This window comes from Biomphalaria glabrata, chromosome 10, assembly GCF_947242115.1.
Source record: "Biomphalaria glabrata chromosome 10, xgBioGlab47.1, whole genome shotgun sequence".
NCBI lineage: Eukaryota > Metazoa > Mollusca > Gastropoda > Planorbidae > Biomphalaria > Biomphalaria glabrata.
In genome coordinates, this window is record NC_074720.1 from 42,052,135 (window position 1) to 42,079,117 (window position 26,983).

At 34.8% G+C, this 26,983-nt stretch overlaps 2 protein-coding genes across 2 annotated transcripts; one reads left to right on the top strand and one right to left on the bottom strand.

The window, feature by feature from the left end:
• The first annotated feature begins 273 nt into the window (after positions 1-273).
• LOC106050774 (1,4-alpha-glucan-branching enzyme-like) lies at positions 274-19,917 on the top strand. The gene is made up of 14 exons (XM_013205812.2): positions 274-434; positions 5,630-5,799; positions 5,921-6,039; positions 6,647-6,769; positions 7,278-7,422; positions 8,164-8,464; positions 9,449-9,564; positions 9,704-9,834; positions 10,158-10,256; positions 11,757-12,039; positions 13,293-13,477; positions 14,290-14,423; positions 15,307-15,424; positions 16,567-19,917. The coding sequence occupies exons 1-14, from the start codon at positions 292-294 to the stop codon at positions 16,612-16,614; spliced, it is 2,115 nt and encodes a 704-aa protein (XP_013061266.2). The 5' UTR covers positions 274-291; the 3' UTR covers positions 16,615-19,917.
• On the bottom strand, positions 19,677-26,983 carry LOC106050780 (uncharacterized). The gene is made up of 2 exons (XM_013205821.2): positions 26,825-26,983; positions 19,677-23,387 (listed from the first exon to the last, which is right to left on the bottom strand). The coding sequence occupies exon 2, from the start codon at positions 23,322-23,324 to the stop codon at positions 21,090-21,092; it is 2,235 nt and encodes a 744-aa protein (XP_013061275.2). The 5' UTR covers positions 23,325-23,387; positions 26,825-26,983; the 3' UTR covers positions 19,677-21,089.

Consider the following 26,983-nt stretch of genomic DNA (forward strand, 5'->3'; position numbering starts at 1 on the left):
TAATTTAATACATGGAACAAAAATCCTAAACCGATATGAATTTATAGACCTAAAAAAAAAACTAGATCTAATAACTGAGAAGGGTAAAAGCAATGCCACTGATACTTGGGCCACTTGGGGAAAAAATGGTCGAGTCGCTAGATCTAGATTCTAGATCTACATTCTAGTCTACATCTAGATCTAGCATATTGTTCGTACGTGTCGGCGGGGTGTTCAGACGATGTTAGTTTTTAAGACTCCTATTTAGGCCTTGACTTGACCTGACCTTGGTGTCTTTCGAGTTCAAGGATAATGTACCGACACGAAATAAACGCATCAAGTTCTGCTAACATGGCGCAAGGAGAAAGCAATCTTCCCCCTCCTGAACCGAATTTGGATAAAACTTTTCAACTAGACGGGTATCTTCGTACATATGAGCACGAGATACGAAGACGGTAAGCCTTTCGATCTGGAATTTGTCTAGATCTATGTAGTCTAGTATGTTTTAAAAAGCTTTGACTTTGAGCAGTATAAAATTTACGAAACTTAGCTTCCGATTGTAACGATTGTTTACACTTTTTCTGTTATGCCGATTGAATAGAAAAACTTATTTATTTAATCTAGAATAGATAAATCTAGAATCTAGCCTATATACTTATATAGATCTAGTCTAGATCTTTAATTATATAGATAATAGAGTAGATGTAGAAATGGATCCACACACTAGATCTATAGTAGATTCTTATATTAGGCACACCGTATTCGGGAACTAGGTCAAATTTTTATTTTATTTTTTTATTTGGTGACGGTTTAACTTACAAAAAAACTGAAAGCAGATTCTTATTCTGCAACTAAAGGACTATAAAAATAGCTGTGTTTCTTTGAATTACCACTCATAGTCAAGATTTTATTTTAAAATAAATCAGGTCACTTCATGCTCCTATAATAAACGCAGTTTTTGTGCTTTCTCCTTCAGCACACATCGAGCACCGTTAAGAAACACCACTATGTTATTGCTAATAAATTATATCTGTGTTAATTAAAAATTATTTAGATTGTATTAAAAGAAGTAGATTCACTTCTGCAATATGTATTTATAGTATATTGCCTCTCTCTCTCTCTCTCTCTCTATATATATATATATATATATATATATATATGCCTACCTATATAATCTATGTGTAGAAACAGAAATAAATCTATATAATTATAGATCTATAAATTAATTATTATAATTTAACAAACATGATATTTTCAACTAGGCTACATGTATTCTCTGTCTCTTTCTTTTAATTCCCATCCAAGGACCCTCTTCTTTTCATAATTTGGATGTTCGTTTTGTTACATCCCCTCCCTCCCATAGATGCTTATAATTCTTTTCATGACTCTCTCCCCCTTCCTTCCACTGCCTGTATGATAGGTTGTGACACTACACGCTTAGTGTATACCTCTCCTCACCACCAGCGCTCGCCTGGTGTGATCACCTGCAGTGGGCATGGTCTCTGGCTTCAAATTAGCAGCCCGCACTTTTTCTTTCATTCATAAATTATATATTCTAGATATCTCGATCTAGGTCACATTTATTTATTGAAAAAAATCATAGATTTATTAATTCCCAATAATATTTCTTATTACGATTTTGCCTTGTGCACTATAGGAGAATGTGTTTAATTCATTATTATTCATTGAAACACCTCCTTTTTAAATTTTATTTAACAGCTAACAGTATGAATGTGATTGGAATGTCTTTCTAAAGATGTTTGGAAGCTTATTTTGATAGATCCACCAGCCTACGATCAAACAGGCTCATAATATAGCCTTCATCCCTTATATGGGTATGAATTGCCGGGGGAGGTTTAAACAATAGCTTTACATACTTGGTTACCGAGAATCTAAAAAACTGCCATCTGCTTTGGAAAAGCGGAACAAAAATACAGGAACTTATCTTAAATTGGACATGCACTGTCCGGAAACATCGTTTTTAGCTCCAAACATAAAAACAAATTAATTATAAACAAAAAAAGCGACGTGTTTCTAAAAGGAGAATTTGATGAGCTGTGCCTAATATAAGAAGCTACTATATAATCTATACTAATTATACTGTCCAACTAAAATTACTAAGCTACTCGAGTCAAGGCTACTGAAACTTGTCAGTGTCAACTTTTCAGAAATTAAGCAAGGCACTGTACAATATTATTTATTTTATTACTCTACTTTCTAGGCCTTTAATTAACTCTAAAAGCAGGATAAAACAAGCCTAACAAGGATGAATTTTGACTCCCAACAGTGACAGTATTCTGCATTTTCTTTTCTGTTGTCCTTGTTAGTGAATTTAAATTGCTGTAAATTGGAGTATACATCCACAAAGATCAGATGGAAAGCTAAGAAAGCTTTTTAACTTGGCTCTGCTTAAATTTAAAAGCTGCCTGGTAGAAACATCCGAAACATGTAAAAAAAAAAATAATAATTTTAAAATTAAAAGCCAAAACAAAATGGAATGCATTTATCCTGATTAAAACACTGCATTTGCCATTCCCTTTCCCCTGCCCCCTATTTCAACTATTTGCAAGTAGGGCTGCAAAAGGTTTGTAAGTGCTCTGGCAGTTGCATGTCAAGAGGTTTACAATCAGTCTCACCAAAACAGGATATCACAGATATACTTTAAATTTGTATTGGAAATCAAAGCTTTATGGTAATGCAGGAATTTACTTATCAAGGATTAACTATTGCCAGCAATCTAAGACTGGGAGGTGACAAAAAGAATTAAGAAGCTCTCTACAGCCATAGCAAAACTCTCAAACAAAGTTTGGGGAAAAAAGGGCTAGTCTACAATGCCTGTGTTATGAGTACAGGTATTATGCCTTTATACTCAGAGCTGGTCAACACAATGTATCCAGAGGATAGAATGAAATGCAGAAAATTAAATACAAAGGTTTAATAAAAAGCTTGTGACCTTTCATAACCTGACCCAAAGAACATGCTAGTAACATTATAGAGATGTCTTCAAGCAGGGCCTAAGGACTACGGCTATCAAAATTTATGATTGAAGGAAGGATAATCCCCAAGATCAGACTGTAACTGGAAGGACTTAGACAGAAGGAAGTGCGGGGAACAAAAAGCTGCCATCTCCAATAGCCCTTGGACAGATTCATTCTTACACATGAAATGTGTCAAAGTTTACTGTTCCAGATTCGACATGTTTAGTCACAGCAGAGTCTTCTCTGATTAGAAGGGAAAGTGTTAGAACATAGCAACATCACCTAGATAAATATAATTTACAGAATGTTAAAAACATGTGAAACTCATCTAATAGGTTTATTGATGGTTTTTAGATAATGAACATTTGAAATATTTGAAATCTCAAGGCATTTGACCAAGTTCACTGCATTAGCTTATTCAAAAGCTTTGTCATTTCTATTAAGTTACACCAATCAATCCAGGATTTCATAATAAAATAGGTAGCGAGAAAACGGTAATCATAATTAGCCCCTAATCAACATTTTTATGTGCGCATCGTAATGTAAATGTGGAATGGTGCAAAGGCATGTTAAAAGGGAAGAGATCTAAAATGAAGGAATAGAAACTAAATAATATTTACAGTGTTAATAAAGATTAAGCATGGGAAGCGTGGTCGAGTGGCCAAGTGCACTTGAGCTTGACTTGGCTACCTAGAAGGGGGCTCGAGGTTCGACACTCGACTCGGGCAGAGTTGTGTTTACTGAGCGCCTAAAGGCAGCATGGAAAACCAACTCCTAGATACCCCTTCCCACCCACTGTTTCACAAATGAGATTGGACCAAAAGCGCTCTGAGCATGCTATAAGCATGAAAGTAGCGCTATATAAAAGCTATAATAATAATATAAACAATGACATTGTCGTTTTGTGTTGGTACATTGTTTAAAGAGTGTCATCATATAACAAAACGTAACAAACATCAATTGCTGTTCCTATTTCTTATTTACAAAACTATAATCTAATAAATCACATTCTTGATTGCATTAGTGCTGGAACTAAAGCCAAGATTATTTGTTGATAATTGCATAGAGTACATAGAACAATAAAATAACACAAGATGCTGAAATATTTATTGCAAAGAAAATAAAATTAATTTTAAAAACAGAAAATCTGAATCACATTGTTGCATATTTTTCACTCAGAAAAATGCCAATGATTAATGGTAACAAAAAAACTAATTTAAAAAATCTGTATCTTATTCATAGTAAACTAGTTACTATGACTAAATAAATACACAAAATACTTAAGTGTTATTATGATTGAAAATAAGAACATAAAACTAAAGTACTAAATAATAATCTGTCACATCAATACTAGAAAATACCTCCTCTGTTTGGGATCCTTCATCTCAAGAAAACATGAGTAGAACAGGTCCCAAAAAAAAAGCTGTGAAGTTTTATCACAAAGGAATACTTTTTAAGTGTTTCCCAAACGTTTTCTTTTTCCTTAACGGAACACTTTGCACATTCTGAGTATTTAGCAGAACACTTTAATTTTTTATTTTTTTTTGAGAGAGAATAATTCAATTGTTGGCCTACTAGTTAATTATTTCAGTAGAACTTGAAACTCGCGGAAATACTGAGAGTAATCATCATCATCATCACTCCTTTGAGTTCCTCATGGAACATAGGGCCTCAACAAAAACACGCCACTCTCCATGGTCTCTTGCTAGCTTTTTGATGGTATCCCAGCTCTTCCCGGTCTTCTCTGCTTCTTCAAGTACACTGTGTCGCCATGTTCTTTTTGGTCTTCCTCTGCGTCTTGTTCCCTGGGGGTTCCACTCTAAGGCCTGCCTAGCTCTGTTGCTGGTATCTTTTCTAAGGGTGTGACCAATCCATCTCCACTTCCTCTCTAAGATCTGCATTTCTATATTTTTCTGTCCACTCATCTCCCACAGTTTGGTGTTTTCTACTGCCACCTGATGCACATACCTTGCCGTGGTGTGACAGCTTGAGTGCCTCAATGACCCTCAGAGCTATACCGGCGGGAGCTCATCACTCCTGGCAGGTACTACCAAGCCGGACAGGTCTGTTAGGAAAGAGGCCAGACAAAAGGTGCATCCCCCACCCCGGGACACAGGGGTTGTGCGATAGGCTAACAACCTGTCCATGGAAAAAAAATAGTGTTATAGAAACCAGAACAAAAGCACAAACACTAAACTGAGAGTAATACCATTGTTAAAATCACCCAACTTAAAACATTGCAAGACAGAAGAGTGAAATGTAAATTGATAGCTAAAACTTATGGCCCAATTGAAACTCAATGGATGTCTTGGCATTCGTGTAAATAAATGTACACATGTATTTGCTAATTTTCTTTACTTTTACTTTTTATCACAATGATTGACCTACTCATGGTATTTACTGATCTATTGGTGGAAAGTACTTAAATAATAAAATGCAGACAATTATGTCTTATAAACAAAAATGAAAGTTGTTCCTTCAAAGAAGGAGATAACATCCTAATCGTTAAAGCAAGTTACTAGTAGTATGCTTCATTTATGGCATGGGATAAAGCATAGATTTCAAGCTCATGATTTCACTTTATGATCACTTTTTTATATAACATTAACGCACTCATGCCCATTAAATAATTGTGTTGTTGCTAAGTTTCTTGATATTTGTTCACAAATCAGGTATAAGTGTTTTTACGAACTGCTAAATAAAATTGAAGAAAATGAAGGTAGCGTGGAAAAGTTCACCAGAGGTTATCAGGTTTTTGGAATCCACCGCCAGCGCGACAATTCAATTAATGCAGTTGAGTGGGCACCGGGTGCCGCTGGGATGTACTTGCGAGGAGATTTCAGTAAGGAATATTTCAACTAATTAATTTTGTTCTTGGTTTTAGTGACGATTCTCTTCAAAAGTAATAAGGGAAATACTCAATTATTTTTTTTTATCTTACCATTCCACTTGAAATCATTTAGATAACTGGCAGTTTGAGGAGAAGTTTGCTTTCAAGAAAGGAGATTTTGGCCGGTGGCACTTAACAATTCCTGCCAATGAAGATGGAAGTTGTCCCATTAAACATCAAACTAAACTGAAGGTACAATAGCGTTGTAGTTGGAACAATAACATTTAGATGTATTTCTTGGACATCAATACATTCATTAAATCAACCTGTTGGTTTATCCAGAACTGTGCTGAAAATGTCTGCTTCCCAAAACTGTTTCCAACCTTGATTAGTTGTTTTTTTATTGATGTAAGCCAGAGGTCACCTTTCACATCATCTGGATGTATTTGATAAGATAAAATAAGACTAATTTGCAGGTCAAACTATTATAATAAGCAGGTTTAATCGTTCAATACATTTATTAAATTAAAGTGCACCCCTTTCTGACCTTTCAATCTGTAGGGCTGATGATGTAAAAGTTAACTCTTTCTATGGCCACCTGTTAATGAGGTTGTCATGTGGCAAGCACAAGACCAACTGCTTTACTTGTCCTAACTAATGTCAAGTGTGTAAACATTAGAGATGGACGGACTCGGGATCCTGGAAATACCAGTCTTCACTAGGGTTCAAACTAAAAACCTTCCTCTGTTTGGAAGCTAAGCACATTACCACTCAATCATTATTCCTGTACATTTCTTACTGCTGCACATATTTTGCTGTTACACGTCTTTTCTAAGTCTTCACTGTCTTCATTTTCTAGCTTGGTATCAGGCTTCACAATGGAGAGATTGTAGACAGAATCTGTCCCTGGGCAAAAATGGTTGCTCGACCAGCCACAGTGCCTATATTTGAGCAGATCTATTGGGACCCACCAGACCATGAAGTAAGTGACTCTATTATACATTTGTCATTATTAATTGGCTTGTATTAGTGCTTCCAGATTTGTCAGTCTGTGTATGTCAGTGACCACTGAAATGAGGAGTTTTAGTGTTTTCACTTGCCCTAAACACATTTTTACTAAAAGTATATTTTTGTGATTTGATTCAAGTTCTTGCATTAGATTTAATCAAATCTTTTTATTCTAAAAAAAGATTAATATACAGTTGATTCTGATTAATTTGACCAGCGGTTAATCGGATCAGTCGCTTATTCAGACTAAATTCACATGTACCAAAACAAATCCTGTTATACAGTCAAATCTAGTTAATCAGACCAGCGGATTATTTGGACCAAAATGATCATGTCTAGATGTGATCCAGTTAGCCAGATTCAGCTGTACTTTCAGTTATTGTCTGAGTTAGTCTGTATTATTATTATTATTATTTTGTTTAAAGTAAATCTGGCTATTTTATTCAGTATGTTAAAATATCTTTGACACTTTTTTTTTTCAGACTTACAAATTCAGAAATGTTCATCCACGTCCTCAAAAGGGCTTAAAGATCTATGAATGTCATGTAGGGATTGCATCATGGGAAGGAAAAGTTGCCACATACAAACAGTTTACACAGAATGTTATTCCCAGAATTGTTGATTTAGGTAAGGTTTGTGAGACTGGTTTGTCTTAGTACCTACAGATTTTGTATATAAAATATAAAATGAGCTCTTGGCTAATATATTAAGTGCTGAGTGCTCATAGTGCTTTATCCAGCATGCCCTCCAAAGCAAATTGTACAAATTTATATGCCGGTCAGATCTTGTCCAACTAACTGCATGTCTCTAAGCTTTTGAATTGAACTTTAACAAAATAAAAGATGAAATCAACAATGCCTTAAATATTGACTTGTCTTTACTTTAAAAACCTAGACAAAGCCACTCTTTTCTCCTAATATTATAATTCAATCCAATCTCTAACTCAGTTGACTATCATAGAGTCTAATTGTTACTTCATTATTAAAATCAAATCAGATTTAGAACTTTTTGGGGGCTGTGCTGTAGACTTCAGGCAGCCAAGGTTACAAGCTTAAACCTAAACTATCAGGCTAACTCTAAAACTAGATTAGTTGGTGTTTGGTGTTTGTTGAAGAGACCAGTAGTAATATTCCAAAAATTTAATGGATTTTTCTCTTTAAATGTATAATCAGGTCAAAACTAATTTTAAATTCATTATTATTTGCTTAAACCTTGACTCAAACTAAAATATACATGCACATGTTGTTCTGATCTGATTTTACTTGAAAATCTTTGACTTTCCTGTATATTTGAAAGTTTTTCTAGCCTCCCTTCCTTGACAAACACTTTTTAGTTGAAACAAAACTTATGAAATTTTTTTCCCCTCAGGTTACAATGCCATACAGTTGATGGCCATAATGGAACATGCTTACTATGCAAGCTTTGGCTATCAAGTAACCAGTTTCTTTGCTGCCTCCAGCCGCTATGGCTCACCTGAGGAGCTGAAAGAACTGGTGGACACTGCCCATGACCATGGCATTGTTGTTCTTCTTGATATCGTCCACAGTCACGCCTCGAAGAACACAGTGGACGGTTTGAACCAGTTTGATGGAACCAATTCCTGTTATTTTCATGATGGACCTAGAGGTTTCCATGACCTATGGGACTCAAGACTTTTCAATTATACTGAGTATGTAGGTCATGTTTATGGTTAGCAAGCTGCAGTTTAGTTGAATCATGCTAATATTAAATTTCTAAATTTGTAATCTCAGAATAGAAACTTAAACTCAAGGAAATCTTCAGCAGAAATGTTAGAATGTAAAATGTACTCACAACTAGCAGTCTGAAAGTTTTTGTTTGCAATCATTCACCACACTCTTAATAAGAATTGAGTATAGTATAGTTTGTGATCACAGGGTTCTGATTCAGTTAGCTCTCCTGATTTGAAAGGTACTTTTTGGGGCCCTGAATAGGTCATATTAGATGTTAACTAGCAATATATGTTGTGTCTAGGTGTTGACTAGTTGGAGGACCGTAGTTTTATGTGCTGGTAGAAGCCTACTTACATAAGCCTCATTTTCTCCAACCTCTTCCCCATAACAGTTGTACTGTAGCGCTGCTATTATATGTTTCATGGTTTTAGATCCTATCTCATTTCCACTTCAGTTTGTCTTGTTCAAATCACTCACAGCAAAGACACATTGCTTGCTTAACTTAGGCATCAATAGTGCATCAACAGAATGAAACTGTAAGAAAATAAACAAACTTTTTATTGTTTTACATAATGTATAGAAGAAATAAACATGGAAGTATTTTTCCTTGGAGAATTTTTTTCACATAAATTGATAGACGATATTATTTTTAAAAAATCTTTTCTGTTGGTTGAAGACTCTCAGAAATTTAAATTAAGCTTAATCTGAATGATACGTGATCCAAAGATTTCTCAACTATTTCTATCATTTTTTATTTTTTTAAATCTTTTCTGTTGGTTGAAGACTCTCTGAAATTCCAATTAAGCTTAATCTGAATGATACTTGATCCAAAGATTTCTCAACTTTTTTTTATTTTTTATTTTTTAAAATCTTTTCTGTTGGTTGAAGACTCTCTGAAATTCAAGTTAAGCTTAATCTGAATGATACATGATCCAACAATTTCTCAACTATTTCTCTCCTAGATGGGAAGTACTTCGATTCCTCTTGTCTAACCTACGATGGTGGATTGAAGAATACAGATTTGATGGGTTTAGATTTGATGGTGTCACTTCAATGCTGTATCATTCCCATGGCATGGGTAAGTGTGAAGAGTTGTCTAGGCTTGGTTTTGTTTTCTTTTGACATGGGTAATACTTTAGAGGGGAAATCAAAGCATTCAGAGTAAAGTGTTGAATAAAAACGCAAGTAAATTTCTGGTTGCTATTTGTACTCCACAGGACATGGGTTCAGTGGTCATTATGATGAGTATTTTGGTCTGAACACTGACACAGAGTCCCTGGTTTATCTGATGCTCTCTAACCATTTTCTTCACTCACTGTACCCAGAGTTTATGATTACAGTTGCTGAGGTAAGCAGTTTGGGTTTGGACTTACAGTGGCTGTTTAGCCTTTAAGTTTTGTTAAAAAGTATTTAAAAAAATGGGAAAAAATGTTATCATTTAGTGTTTGAAATATTCATATTATCAAAACTATTTAAACATTAAAAAAAAAAAATCATGTAAACGTTTTTAAAATAGATTTTCTTTTTCTCCCCAACCACTTTTCTTAACGAATTTAATCCTTTGTTTCCAATGTAAATCTGTTATTAAAAAAAAGTTGTATAGTTTTATTTATTTTTATTTATTGAGAATATATATAAGCCTCTAATTCCTAAAGATGTGATTAATTCCAGGAAGTATCAGGCATGCCATTGTTGTGTAGGCCTCTAGAAGAAGGAGGAGCTGGCTTTGATTACAGACTAGCCATGGCTATACCTGATGTTTGGATTAAAGTAAGACTTTTTTTTTTTTTGTATAAAATTATATTTGGACGAAAAAAAATTTAAATATGAATGTCCTGCAATTTGTTAGGGGTGTACAAACATTTTACCAGACAGACAGAGTGAGTTGGTAATAAGCTTTTAAATAAAATATCTCAAATATACTTCTCTCTACAAAATGGAAAATGAAATCTCTCTCCTCACACTGTATGTGTATCCGCATGAGTTATTCACAACCTCAGAACAACACAGCTGGAGGTCACTCACAAAGGTCGTGGGAAACACATTTGAGACCAAAAGTAAATTCACTGCCGAGGACAGACGCAGACGGCGAAAAGAAAATCTAAATCGACCACCTGCGGACGATAGTTATGCTTGACCTGGATGTGGCAAATTATGTAGGTCTCAGCTGGGGCTGCACAGCCATGGGAAATAATGCATTCCTCACCAATCTTTTGTCTCCAAGACAAGCCATATTATTATTATTATTATTATTCACTCAAAAACAAAACACTATCAGCACTGGTCAGCACATAGCCAATAGGAAAAAAATTAGTAATGGGGTGGAGGGGATGGGGGTGTTAACAGGTTTACAACACTGATGTTCAAGCCAAGTGACAGGTTGAGATGAAACATTTTTTTAAAAGCAATTTCAGTCACCTTTAAAAGCTACACAAGTAGTTTGTTAGGATAAATGGAAATTAAAATTATGGTTTGAAGTCATAAAAAAAAATATCATTTACTAGGATCACAAATTGTAATGCCACTGGTCTTAAGGTTTTGTTAGATAGGATTACTTGTAATGATCTAATGCATAATTATATTAAGTTTCAAAAATATATTCTACACACATTTTTTATGAATTATATTTTTAATAACCAATTATAAATTTGTGTATTTGTTGTTTTAGAAATGACTATTTTAGAGTAGAGTAGAATATAAACATAATGGTCACGACATGCTCTGAATAATGCTAGTGTGCTATAAATTACAACTGGCATTTCAAGCATGTAATTAATTTTGATACTTTTATATATAGTTTACAAATTAATAATGAAGTAGCTACTGATACACTTGATCATACTCTTGATTTGATTGTCTGTACTATACATATGAGGTGCTGTGGCTGAGTGGTACAGCGCTTGGCTTCCGTACCGGGGTCCCGGGTTTGAAGACTGGGATTTTTTATTTCAGGATCTTTCAGCGCCTCTGAGTCCACCCAGCTCCAATGGGTTACTGACATTCGTAGGGGAAAAGTAAAGTGTTAAGGCGGTAGGTCGTTGTGCTTGCCACATGACATCCTTGTTAACTGTAGGCCACAGAAACAAATGACCTTGACATCACAAGGTCTGAAAGGGGAACTTAACTTTGTTTACTTTTACTTATAACTAGACAAAAGTTTGATGCCAATTTATGCAATGTTTAGTGGAACAACCTTGGCTATTAGCCTGCACAAATTTTGTGTATGTTTCAGTGTTGTTGTTTTTTTTTTTTTTGTCTTCTTGTGACCAGGTGCTGAAGCATACATCAGATGAAGACTGGAACCTGGACAACATTATTCACACTTTGACCAACCGGCGCTATGCAGAGAAATGCATTGCTTATGCCGAAAGTCACGACCAGGCTCTGGTAGGAGATAAGACTATAGCTTTCTGGTTGATGGACAAGGAAATGTACACCCACATGTCTGTTTACAGTGGACCAAATATCATCATCGACAGGGGCATCGCTCTGCACAAAATGATTCGACTTATTACTATTGGACTGGGTGGGGAAGCTTATCTCAACTTTATTGGTAAGTTTGAAACTCACATATGTAAGTGTAAATATAAGGCCTATGTCTCAGGAAGATAACAAGCTTTCAAGCTTTTATGTTACTTTGAAACACAGATGTGACCTATATTCTTTTTCTTTGCTATTGACTTGTTTATATGTACATAGAAAGAGCAACTGAATACATCTTTATGTTGTTTGCATTCATTCAATATGTAATAGTTTACAAATTTGAAGTCTTTTTTTAAGGAGGCTTGTTAAAATGAATTTGTAGAATTAATTAGTTTTTTCTGATACAAACTGAACAGCCATAAATTAGAAAAGAATATCTTGGCTAATTTGTACTTTACAATGATGCAAAATCTAATAACACATGCAGCAATTTTTTGGCAAAGCAATATGTTATCCAAACTGTTGAGCAGCTTGGAGACTGGTTTAAAGAGTATAAAAAAACACAATCCTACCATAAATCTGGTTTAAAGAGTATAAAAATACACAATCCTACCATATATCTGGTTTAAAGAGTATTAAAAAAACACAATCCTATCATATATCTGGTTTAAAGAGTATTAAAAAAACACAATCCTACCATATATCTGGTTTAAAGAGTATTAAAAAAACACAATCCTACCATATATCTGGTTTACAGAGTATAAAAAAACACAATCCTATCATATATCTAGTTTAAAGAGTATAAAAAAACACAATCCTATCATATATCTGGTTTAAAGAGTATAAAAAAACACAATCCTATCATATATCTGGTTTAAAGAGTATAAAAAAACACAATCCTATCATATATCTGGTTTAAAGAGTATAAAAAAACACAATCCTATCATATATCTGGTTTAAAGAGTATAAAAAAACACAATCCTATCATATATCTGGTTTAAAGAGTATAAAAAAACACAATTCTACCATATATGACTGAAAGTTTTCAACAAAGATCTCTCAGCAAAGTCAGAAAAATGTTAGAAGACAGCTGCTCCTTCATAAAAACATCAAGTTGTTGAGAAGTCCACTAAGCTCTTTTTAAATTATAAAGAGTCCTTGTAATAAAAGCAAATTTCATATAAGCATCAATAAGTCTTATTTATTATATATATCATTCAGTCTTGGTTCTAATGATACATAAGATGTTTGAAAAGCTAGAACATTTAGTCTTAATGTGACAAGATGTTAAGTTCCTAGTTTAGTTTTTAGAATTAGATTAGCGCATAGCCATGCAACTTTGTCTACATAGAAACATTATACAGTTTTACTTCTGGTTTCAAGGGAATGAATTTGGACATCCAGAGTGGTTGGACTTTCCCAGAATAGGCAACAATGAAAGTTTCCACTATTGCCGGCGTCAGTTCAATCTAGCAGATGATAAAGTTCTGAAGTATCAGTACCTGAACAACTTTGACAGGGCAATGATTCACCTGGAGACTAAGTACAAATGGTTGTCTCATCCCCAAGTAAGTTTGTCACTTGTCACATTAATTTCTGCCCCGACATTAACCCTACCAGTAGTAGGCGACATTTCCCCTACCAGTAGGCTATAGAGACCTGGCTGTGATCTCTTTCTTTTCCCACACGCAACAGAATGTGTTATTCCAACTTTCTTCTTTGGTATGCTTTTTTTTGTTTTTCTAAAAATACAGTATTTAAGTTAAAAGTTAACTGGCTGTATTAAATGTAATTTCGGGGGACATGGTAGCTGAGTAGTTAAGTGCTTGGCCCCTGAACAAATGGTCGAGGGTTCAAATCTCAGTGAAGACTGTGATTTTAAACTTTAGGATTTTTAGGGCCCCCCTGAGTCCATCCAACTCTAATGGGTGCCTGACATTAGTTGGGGAAAAAGTTAAGGCGGTTTGTTATTGTGCCATGTCACCCTTGTTAACGGTCAGCCAACACAAAGACATTTTTACATCATCCTTATTGATCACAAGGTCTGAATGGGTTACTCATGGATGGCTGCCTGGTCGTGCGGTTTGCACGCTGGACTGTCGTTCAGATTTATCGATGGTCCCGGGTTCAAACCCTGCCCGCTCCCATCCCCCGTCGTCCTGCGGGAGGTTTGAACTAGGAAGTAATTATCTTCAACTCTGAAGGAACATCCGAAACATGTAAAACATTTTACAAACATTTTTACTCTACTTTATTTTTTATTGAATGTTATTGTGGTAGCTTCCTATAGTCAACAGTCTTTGGAATAATTATCTTGTTTCTGAATGTTACATGTTTTTGTAAAGTATATCTAATCTAGTTTGCGTAATATTTTGTGTAGAACTATGTGAGTCTTAAACATCAAGATGACAAGGTGATTGTCTTTGAAAGAGCTGATACCCTAGTCTTCATTTTCAACTTCCACCCACACAAGAGCTACACTGATTACAAAGTTGGAGTGCAGGTCCCTGGAACGTATCCTTTGAATATTTACAAATAAAATGTTGACTGTTTCAATGTCCTTACAAGCATAGGAAGATTTTACTGTGCTTTATCCATTAACTTTGATCAGGAGGCGTCATGGTGAGATGTAACAGTCTGTGGTTAAATGGGAGGCTGAAGAAGTGTGAGAATTTAAAAAAAAATAGTTAATATCTATTACATTAAAAATAATTATTATTTGTTTTACGAATGTGACATACACTGTGTCAGGCTTTTGAAAGGGAGGAGTGGGGAAGTCTCAATTTTGTGCATGATCAGAGCACTCTGGTTAGGGCAATGAAGCATCTCAGCTATATGACACAGTACCTCAAACACACAAGTATATCTTCAATTATTTGCATGATCAGAGCACACTGGTTAAACCAAATTTAGCACCTCAGCTATATGACACAGCACCTCTACCTCGCATGTATATCTTCAATTTTGTGCATGATCAGAGCTACCATGCAAGTTATGAGTCCAGTCAATTTAAGTCTACAGAATAATTGTTTAAAAAATACCTAAGAGATATCATTGAAACATTGAACATTATTTCAGACATGTTAGAACTCAGATACTCAAAGACACAATAAATTAATATAGATCCTTAGAGTTGACATAAAGTATTTGACATTTCACAAGCTAGCACCATCATGCCATTAGGGTCCAAAGTGATCCAAATAAATTATTGTACAAACTGTATTGGGGACATTTTTGGTTTGACAACATAACAGTCAAATTGTGTGCATCATATTCTGTCTAAAGAACTTTTAGTGATTTTACATGAGTTCCAGTGACTGTTGAATGCCAGCAAATCTAATAGTCTAGTACATAATGTGTGGTTACATTGCAAAAGCTTTCCTTAATATGGTTTAAGCTACGAGATAGTTTTAGACTCTGATGCTGAAGAATTCTGTGGCCACAAAAGACTAGACCATAATGTCAAGTACCACACTTTCCCAGAACCATGGTGCAACAGGGCCAATCATATATTTGTAAGTATATATTGATAAAGTTTTTTTGTTTTTTTTACCATATTCATTTTAGCTTTAGAAAATTAAATGCCTGGCCACAAAAAACTCCTTTCTGTTTAAAAAAAATTAGTTTAATAATAATTATCTTCTTATATAATACAGACGTTACTTCAAAAAAGAAGATGATTACGTCCTAATTAAATTTATATAATCCTGTTAAACATAATGTAGGCTCAAGGTACTTTGGGGGGAAAGAAATTAGCTATATGTCAAAGTAATGAAGCAAAAAGTTTGAACAGTTAAGTCATTCTTCTTCTTGGAGGATGTTTCTGAAAAGACCCTAGATTCAAGTTTTCAGGGGAAAAGACACTGAAGAAATGATGAAATATGGAGTAATCCATACATTAATATCCAGCATTCCTAGACAGTCATTTAACACAACTATTTGTCTTTGGTCAAGTAAAGGTCTTAGTTAGTTAAGCAGGCACGACATGGCCTAAATTTTGCCGATGTGCCTCAAATCACAAATCAGTTAGTTAAGAATAATTCCTGACAAGTCAAAATAATAATTTAATTCATAGAGGGCTGTTAACAAACAAAATGTAGGCTTAAGGCGCTGATAACATTACAAACATAAACATGATAGCTAAAATGACAAACTAATCTAAAGAAGTTTTAAAGAGATAGGTCTTAATGTCCTCTTGATTGTAGTTTAGCATGATCTAGCTTCCAACAGAAAAGAGGTTATTCATTTTTTAATTGTTAGAACTGAAATTAATCTCCTTAAGAAAGATCTCTATTTACAGTAGAAGTGAAGAACTACGCCCACATTATACCATTGAGTGGCTGGGATAATGACAGTGGATCTAATAGATCTCAAATTATTTAGTTACCAATTTGAGCTGGTCAGACACAGAAACCTCTTAAATCATTTTATGTAAACATTACAAGCCTTGAGAATCCTTGCTAAATGATGTTTATGCTTTTCTTTTTAGCTATTACTTTGGCGAACTTGATAAGAATTTTTTTTCAACTGTTCACATTGATGCATTTGTTCTTCAGGCAGATATTGCAAGCCCCTTTCCTACCATACAATCATATCTCAGCTCTGTTGCTCTTTAAAAGAAAGGTTTACACTGAATTTTCTCTTTCCTACATTTCAGGTTTATATTCCAAGTAGGACAGCCATTGTAATGGCTAAAGTAGCTTGAAAGAGGCACTGAGTGTGTGTTTTATGGTTCTATCCTTTTTTACACCAGAGTTATTCCTTCAGAGGACATTTTAAAAATTGTTTTTAAATGCTGTAATGCAGGCTATATCTTTATATTGTATACATGGCATGCATGACAAGTCTGATGTTTCAGTATTATAGTTGGACTTAGTTAATATGTATAATAAAACGAGAGAGCGCCAGGGTTGAGCATTTTTGTTGAGAAGTGTTAAACTAAACTAATGGCTCTTGTATATGTTAATAGCCCCAAAATAGTGTCAATTAATTTTATATTGGCATAAAGATTTGTGTGATGTAAAATACTATATTACATGATCTGTTTTATTTTGTTTTAAAAGTATCATGTCTAAATATATATATACTATATATATATACTATTTTTTATTTATTCAGACACTCCTAATAATGGAAATAACATAAATATTAAAAAAAAAACCATTGCATTTACTATATGACTTGTAATGAAACCAAAAATAAAATACAAATACAAACCATTTCAAAGAATATTGTTTTAAGCTTCGTTGGCACCGGGAGCGTGCTCCTTTATAGTTCAGAAAGAACTAATATCATAAGCCTAATACTTTGCCATGAGAGCGATAGGCTTATGTCATAATACTGGGGGGAGTGGAAACTAGTCTTGTGACATTCAAAGCCTCTATCTTTTATATTGGATGATTTCCCTTTATAAGTTTTTTTTATATTAAAGGGCAATAAGCAATGTTTGCTCATTAAAGGGCAATAACTTTATAAGTTAGTCTACATGACAGAATGAACTATTCTACTTCGTGGCTTTAGTCAGTTAGGAAATCAAGTAGAAATATTTTTTTAAAAACTCCAGTTGCAATCAGCAGTGATATGTGTGTGGAATAGTTGCCGCTAAATATAAAACAATATTTGAATGTTGGTCAGTTTCCTTGGTTACAATCAAGAGTGTGAACGTCAGTGTTGAAATGGCTGATTGGTTGTTTAGTTTACACATGAATGTGGATCAGTATAGCTCCTTGTTGTCATGCCACTATTTTGCATCCATATTTTGTTTATAACATGATACAGTAGAGTGAATTTACTATTTTGTGATATTAGTGTTTTTGTTTAGGGTAAATTACTATTTATGAGCATTTGAATATTTATTAATATACAACCAAAAAAACAACAACAATGTCCTAATTTCTATTAAGTATTCTAAAAACATAGAGGCAGTTTACATATTTGATGTGTTGTCACCACTTTGCTTTCTCTAATTGACAATCAGCAGTAACATGTTACTGTCAACAAGTTACTTCAAAGATTTTTTTTTTTTTATCAGGAAATACTTGTTAAAGTTAGTTTCCGTAGTTACCTTTTAGGTAGGCAGCAGATGGGGTTTAGTTGGATGAATTTGTTACTTTAACTATTTATAACATAGTCATGTGATCAGTAGACATAGTGCATTGTATCTTTTATTATTCTTTGCTTGAATTGACTCTCTATTCAAGTATGGTAATATCATTGACATGTTTTTGTTGAGGTTTTTTTGTTTTTTTTTTTCATTACTGGGTTTTATTTTTTTTAAAAAGGGCTGGGGTGAATGTCTGAAAACAATGAACAATGCTAGATTTTTCGTCCGCACTTGTACAATTTGATTGGGAGCCATTAGAAATGTTTAGAAAAGGTTTTGTATTGTGAAGTTGAATGAAGGTAGACATTGTTCAAGTTGGGCTCAGTTGGCCAATAGAAAACACAAAGTATTTCTTCAAAATAAAAGATGTTTCTCTAGTTTGTGGTGTGTGTTAAAAGTGTCACATCTGCCTTTGTGTGGTTATACAACTCCCCATCTTTGTTTTGTCTTGTCATTATATTTAGTTATGTGCATAAATATATATCTAGATATTTATACATGTGTGTGTCTGTTTTGTCACAGGCTAGTTATATGTATTGCTGCCATGTGTGTGTCTGTTTTGTCACAGGCTAGTTATGTGTATTGCTGACATGTGTGTGTCAGTTTTCTCAGGCTAGTTATATGTATTGCTGACATGTGTGTGTCTGTTTTGTCACAGGCTAGTTATATGTATTGCTGACATGTGTGTGTCAGTTTTCTCAGGCTAGTTATATGTATTGCTGACATGTGTGTGTCTGTTTTGTCACAGGCTAGTTATATGTATTGCTGACATGTGTGTGTCTGTTTTGTCATAGGCTAGTTATATGTATTGCTGACGTGTGTGTCTGTTTTGTCATAGGCTAGTTATGTGTATTGCTGACATGTGTGTGTCTGTTTTGTCACAGGCTAGTTATATGTATTGCTGCCATGTGTGTGTCTGTTTTGTCATAGGCTAGTTATATGTATTGCTGACGTGTGTGTCTGTTTTGTCATAGGCTAGTTATGTGTATTGCTGACATGTGTGTGTCTGTTTTGTCACAGGCTAGTTATATATCTATTTCTTCATTCTTGTCACTGTACATCTCATCTCTAAGCAACAGTCCTTGACCCTTTTAACTTACTACAGGAAAAAAAAAAAAAAAAACACCATGTCTAATAATTGTAATATTTTCTTTCTTTGATGGACTTGACATGCTTCATGCTTACATTTTTTTTTTCATTTAAATTAAAGTGTGTCTTTAGTCAATGATAACATACTCTACTCTAGTATGATATAAATTACTAATATATACTAACTGCTCAGACCTGAACTGGTGGTATATAGAAGACAGAATTCCAGCCAGTAAACAAAAGTGACTAATGCCTCTCTTGAAACTACAAATGCTACCAACACAGTCTTGATGTGGGCTAGTCTATTGTCTAAGATGTTTGCGTATGACTGAAATTGTTGTGTTCTAGTCTTGGAGAGATGATTTATTGTTATGACTTTGTCACGTGTTTCAGTCTTGGAGAGATGATGTATTGTTATGACTTTGTCACGTGTTTCAGTCTTGGAGAAAAAGATGTATTGTTATGACGTGTTCCAGTCTTGGAGAGATGATGTATTAGTGCCTTGTTCTGCCTGCGGGAAATAAATGTAAGAAGACAAACAGAACAAAGTTTTTTTTGTTCCATTATTTTACCGAGTTCAAATCTCCTGTAATGATGGATTACTTATCAGGCATTAATTCAGCATCTTCACATCCAATGACAACTATAAAGCAGTCTGTTTTGTTTCAGTAAGATGGTAAACAGCTAGAGGCCCTCATTTTTTTTTTTAAATATCTTTATTTGTACTCAAAATGAACTTGAACTGTACATAAACAGTAACATGTTTTAGAGAAAACATTAAAATGTGGGTAATAAAAAAAAAATTATTATTTCTGATTATTGGTATTTGTTGAGATTTCTTTATCAAGCAGAGTTGAATAACCTGACAAGTTGTCCTGGCCCAAGCAGGTTCATTTGGTTTACATTTAATTTTGTTCTAGGGCTATGAACATGTAATGATAAGTGAAGTTAATTGAAGAAAAGGACTACTTCATGGGAATGATGAGACGGCATTAGATCTTGTTCGGCTTTCAGTTCCAAACTACTAATCTAGTAAGCAGTGGAATGGTCAACATTAAATTTATCAAGATATGCTCGCTGATAGATTGTGGAATCAACAACTTTGCCTGGTCATGCGGTATGCATCCTGGACTGTCCTCTCAGTGGTCCTGGGCTGCCCTCCTCCGTCCTGCTAGAGGTTTAGGCTAGGAAGTATATAATAATCTCCCATTTTGAAGGATCATATGAAACAAATAAAACAAACACCCAACTTGCTCATGTTATTGCAAATCATTTAATGTACACACCAACAAAGGCTGAAGAACATATTCAGAACACTTGAATATTCATTTTAAAAATGACTTAAAGATTATATTTTCAAATTGGTAAATATGATGATAATAATACTAATCTGTAATTTGTGCATTACACCAAGCAAAAAACTATAGAAAACCAAAAATATATTTTCACACCAGATTCATTCTTAATTTACATGTGAAAAGTTTATATCAGATAGTTGAATTTTATTCAAGGGACAAAGAAGTTTGTGTCAATTAGTCAATCAAATTATTATGATCATTTCCGGTTTATCTCTTGCTGCTATTTCTCACTTTTTTTTTTTTTTTAACCCCATACATGTGTATTATTAAATTGGTTTCCATATTTTAAATAATTATTTCAAGTCAGCTCTTACTTTCTTTATCAAATTATACCGGTACGTAGGCCTATATATCAGTGTCTTTAAGTCGTCATTTCATTCTCTAAAACAGTCTATTAACACAAATATCGTGCTTGTAAAAGTAGACCTTCTGTGTTCTCTGTATCAAGGAGCTCTAAGTCGTAAAGAGGGGAAGGTGTCCTTAACATAGATGTGTTTTTGGTAAGATGAAAAAATGGGAATCCTTTTGTACCAGTCCTTGTGTAGTTTGAAATATCGATGTCATTGTGCAGTTCACACAACACCCTTGTTACTTTTCGGTCAGAGAAACAAAACGGAATATAAAATGTGTTCAAAGTGTAGCTGCAGTCAACTTTCGCGCCTTTTTGGCCTGTCTTCTGTTCCGTTTGTGAAGAGATTGACTCCATCTATAGACATCAAGACTATTGTTCCGGATACGGACTAGATCCACTGCGCCGTTGTCAGATTGGAACGGAACATAATGAAAAGTCTTCTTCTCACTATTGTTGTCCTTGGCTGACACATCAATGCCATTAACGACCGCGTCAGCTTGTTTGGTTTGGACCAAATGTTCAAAGTGATTGACATTAAAGTTTTGGTCTAGATTTTGTTTATTTAAGAGTGTGTCTGGGTCATATCTGCTGTCGTTTTTCTGATCGTCCAAGTTGGTCTTTGATAAGTGTACAAGTTTGTCATCAGAAGTCGACTTGACCTCGGCGTTATCGCGATCGACGCTGTCTTTACGTTTAAGTATCCCTCTTAATGGCTTGACGTCATCGATCCCTGGAGTCGGCGGTGCAATAAACTTGAAGATCAAAGATGGCGGAGAAGTGACCGACTCCTCTTTGCTACATTTCAGATTTTTCTTGGCTCTAGCCCTGCGCTGTCTCCACATCTTCCTAGCTTTGGATTGGGTGCTATTGCGTCTCAGGCTGTCGAATACGTTTGCAAGTTCGTGGTCCACATTGAGACAGTGATCTTCTACTGATTGGGAACCGCTGGAGTCACTTGAGGCTGAGTGATGCGTGTCGGAAATAAGGTTCATACTACTGAGTTTGCCTGTCTCGTCAGCTCTTTGGTTCCCCGTGTGGTCAAAGTTCTGCAGAACTTCATCGATATCAGCATAGCGGTAAGTGTAGTCATATTCACTGGGTTCGCCGGACACATCTGTACGGGTCCATATTGTGGCCTGTAGACTTTTTGGAGATTCGTACAAAGGATTCTCAAAACTGTGTGAGATGTGCTCTTCGTGTTGGTGAGCTTGGCCATCACCCGAGGGCTCTGTCTGAAATGTGGGGTACGCTCTGAAATCATCTACAAACACGTCGTCGCTCAGGGCATCCTCGTCATAGAAGAACTGCTGGGTTATGTCGTCCAAGCTGCTTCCAAACAATTCTGACCTCCAACTGAATGCGCTGTTAATGTTCTCAGGCAGATCTCCTGGAGGGGACAAGAAGCTTGTGTTTCTGGAATCAACCAAAGCCATGCATTTGAAAGAATCCACTAACGAGGTGCAGGGATAGAAGATGAAGTCCGAGTCTGTTTCTGAACTAAAGACAGACCCGCTGTCTTCCGAGGGAGGTCTAATATCTGACTGTGGTACTAGATGATCTTTATCATAGGCATACGGCGAGCAATAACCACGCTGACGTGTTGGGGTAGTGTAGCTTAAAAAGTGATGGCCGCCATCATACCGAAAGTCTACAGCGGTGGGAAGTGTACTGTACTCTTGAGACCTGTAGAATCGTTCTGGGGGCAGGTATTGGGGGCTGTGGTAACGGTAGCAGAACCCCTCGTCGTAAGTGTCGTAGCGTGGGGAGAAGCACGTCGAACGGCGAGGGGGGTCGGATTGGTAAAGTGTGGATGTCTTGTCGTTGATCTGGTTGAGATAGTCTATAATGTCTGAGTTGATGTCATCAACATCTCGAGGGTAGGCTTCTTCCGGTTCTGTTTGAACCTCTTGATGTCTTTGGATAGTATTGGGTGACGCTTTGGAAACATTTCCTTTCGCAGTTTGCAATTTAACATCAGTATTGCAAGATGGATGCTTCATTTTGGCTAGATCGTCTGCTGTATTGTATTGACTTTGTTTAACATTGTTCTGCTTTGAAGACTTTGTTGTAATCTTTGACCGCTGTTTGCAATCTGCTTCCTGTGAATAAGTGGAGTCTTTATGAGTCGAATTTAGCTCTACACGAGAATGTGTTAGTGATGGTTGAAAATCGGAGATAGCTTTTCCAAAATACATGTCTTGTGGCCATGTCTGGCAAGAATTTTGAAGTTGGGAGTTGGGGTCCATGAGAACAGGGACAACGTGAGAACCGTTGTCTGGTTGACGAATGACGTCTACACGATTCAGGGGACACCACTCCGAAGCTCGACAAAGTCTGTAAGCAGAAGTAACATTGGGTTGCCGGGTGCTGGATTTCTTCGATTGATCGGACGATCGGTCATGTCGTGACAAAATGTGCAATGATTCCATTATGGCCTTTTTTATATCTAGCAGACGATCTAATTTAGCTTTTGATTTTCTTTCTCGGCTTCTCTCTTCGGCCACTTTGGACATTGTTGACAAGGAAAGCGTAAATGTGAAATGTTTGTTTTTATTTCTTTAGTTCATCGCCAAGACCTAAAAATTCAAAATGAAATAGTCTGTTAAAAATAGACAAATCCATTGAAAAATAATGATAAAGACAGTGTTATCTTTAACGAAATTAAACTAATGTGTTGTATGATGCTGCCAGTGCCAAAAGATTGTCATGATTTCGTTCAAACAGGCACGTAGTTATTCTAAAGACTGAAGTAAGATCTATCTATTTTTGACGCATCTTTTTCTAAGTTTCAAAACTGAAGGGAAAAAAGCTTATTACAAATATATAAAGATGCAAATACTGCAGACATAATTTGAGCATGGGGTAAAAACTAGGTTTCAACAACAAGCTCTTGTAAAAAATCAAATCTAGAAATAACTGATATTATTATTAGATTGAAGAATCACAATCCATATTTAAAGGCATGTTGAAAATATCTTTTTTCTTTTTTTTTTTTTAATTGCACTGAAAAAGATCTATTGAAATCTTTCAAATTCGACGTTACCAGTCTTATATTCTTTGAAGGAATATCTGCAAGATAAGATAAGATTATTTCTAAAAAAATCCTGGTCGTGCTGGACTGTCTCGATGATTCCGGGTTCATACCCTGTCCGCTGCCACCCCACGTCGTCCTGCGGGAGGTTCGGGCTAGGATGTAGATTATCTTCAACTCTGAATGAACATCCGAAACATTAAAAACTTTTGACAAACAAAACAAATATTCCTAATCGTTTATTTTTGAGCGTACCACAGATTAGCTGAACCCAAGAACATACGACTGCTGCATAAATAAATCAACTCGGCATTGGTATTACAAATATTGAATAATGTGTTATAATAAATGAAAATTTATCATGGAATCCGCATATTGACGACGTTATTAAGAAATCCAACACAGCATTAGGGTTTACTAAAAAAATTTTTTACAAATCAAACAAAAACATACAATTTAAAAGCTATTAGAATATAGAATATTAGAATATATCCTGTTAAGGAATACAATTTAAAAGCTATTTATCCTGGGTTAGAATATATCCTCTGTTAAGGAATATAATTTAAGTGCTATTTATCCTTGGTTAGAATATATCCTCTGTTAAGGAATATAATTTAAGTGCTATTTATCCTTGGTTAGAATATATCCTCTGTTAAGGAATACAATTTAAATGCTATTTATCCTTGGTTAGAATATATCCTCTGTTAAGGAATACAATTTAAAAGCTATTTATCCTTGGTTAGAATATATCCTCTGTTAAGGAATACAATTTAAATGCTATTTATCCTTGGTTAGAATATATCCTCTGTTAAGGAATACAATTTAAAAGCTATTTATCCTTGGTTAGAATATATCCTCTGTTAAGGAATATAATTTAAATGCTATTTATCCTTGATTAGAATATATCCTCTGTTAAGGAATACAATTTAAAAGCTATTTATCCTTGGTTAGAATATATCCTCTGTTAAGGAATATAATTTAAATGCTATTTATCCTTGGTTAGAATATATCCTCTGTTAAGGAATACAATTTAAAAGCTATTTATCCTTGGTTAGAATATATCCTCTGTTAAGGAATACAATTTAAATGCTATTTATCCTTGGTTAGAATATATCCTCTGTTAAGGAATACAATTTAAAAGCTATTTATCCTTGGTTAGAATATATCCTCTGTTAAGGAATATAATTTAAATGCTATTTATCCTTGGTTAGAATATATCCTCTGTTAAGGAATACAATTTAAAAGCTATTTATCCTTGGTTAGAATATATCCTCTGTTAAGGAATATAATTTAAATGCTATTTATCCTTGGTTAGAATATATCCTCTGTTAAGGAATACAATTTAAAAGCTATTTATCCTTGGTTAGAATATATCCTCTGTTAAGGAATATAATTTAAATGATATTTATCCTTGGTTAGAATATATCCTCTGTTAAGGAATACAATTTGAATGCTATTTATCCTTGGTTAGAATATATCCTCTGTTCAGGAATACAATTTGAATGCTATTTATTCTTGGTTAGAATATATCCTCTGTTAAGGACCCCTCAACTCAAGAAAACACAAATGGAAAAAAAACTAGAACAGACAACAGGGTATAGAGCCGTGATATTTTAACACACTGAACTAGAGTAAAAACCTAACAATCACTGAACCTATAGGCACTTCAGCAGACTAAGATGTAAAGTAGCATTAGTGCATAAAACGTTCAACCATAACTTTGAAAATACAACCTAATAAAATACTGATGAGACACACAGATTAAGGCACATTTCTTATCCCATATGCTAGGAAAATTTCGTACAAGTGGTCCTTCTTTCGTAGGGCCTTTAGCGCCTGAAACAGCCAGGAAAAGCATTGAATTTGTAGAGTTAAAGTCTCTTGTTATCATGGCCAACTAGATTAACAGATGGACACGTCTAGGCTGCAATTATCTTCTTTTTTTCCTTCTGTAAACTATTATCAGATAAGATCCCCTTCGTTGACTCTAATATCTATTTGTCATAAGTTCGCAACAATAGTAATCGACACAGTAAACATTAAAACAAGAGAACTAAAATTAATCGCTACATCTCCAATACTGCATCTCAAAAACTTAAAGTACTTTGAATATAAGACTTGTTTATGCCTCACTTTTAAAAAAAAACACTTGAGAAGTAGGCCTACATTAATAACACATTTCTGATTTGAATTTTTTTTTCCCACTAGGGTTAACACAATTTTAGCTAAATTAATGTTTCTTCAACTCTCTTTGTTATAGGCCTAAATTACACAAACTTATCAATATCAATGTGACTCTATAAAATAACTGTCAGATCACCAGATCTATTCATTTGACTATTGTGTGTATCATCTATAATGGTCATTACAACTACACGATTTCATAAATGGAGTTTGAATGTTTTTGTGGTGAAACACATTATGAATACATACGACATGCTACATATAATAAACATGTGAAGTTTATTCATGACATGTTTTCATGTAAGTTCTTTTCGGTAAGAGGGAAAGATCCACTTGTGTTATGACTATATACTTCTGATATGCTCCCCCTTCCCCCGAAATTCTATTCATCATTAGTTGTTTTGTTTTGTTTAGTAAAATGCTTTACATGTTTCGGATGTTCCTTCAGAGTTGAAGATAGTTTACTTCCTAGTCCAAACCTCCCGCAGGACGACGGGGGATCGCAGCGGGCAGGGTTTGAATCCTCGACCGTCGATAAATCCGAACGACAGTCCAGCGCGCTAACCACACGACCAGGCAGCCATCCTGGTAATTGTAATGACTATGAGAATAAACTGCAGATGTAAATATTTATACTAGACATTACATATCCAATAGGCTGCACTGTTATTGGTGAAATTCAAAGCACAAATATTCACTTAACTATAAAGTTACTTTTAAACTTTATTTTTTCTTTTAAACTTGTTAAACAAAACAAAACAAAAAATCCACAAGTATATAAAATAGTATCAAACTTACCCGATATTTTAGGGGGGAAAAGTTTTGATACAGTGTACTGATTTGTAGTCTGTCGCTAACGAGCTGACTTGGAGCAAACGTCATAATGGGGAAGATGGCAGTCCTCGTGTGAAAGTCTGGCCATCGTTTGGTTTACTTTAATATGCTGGAATACCAGTG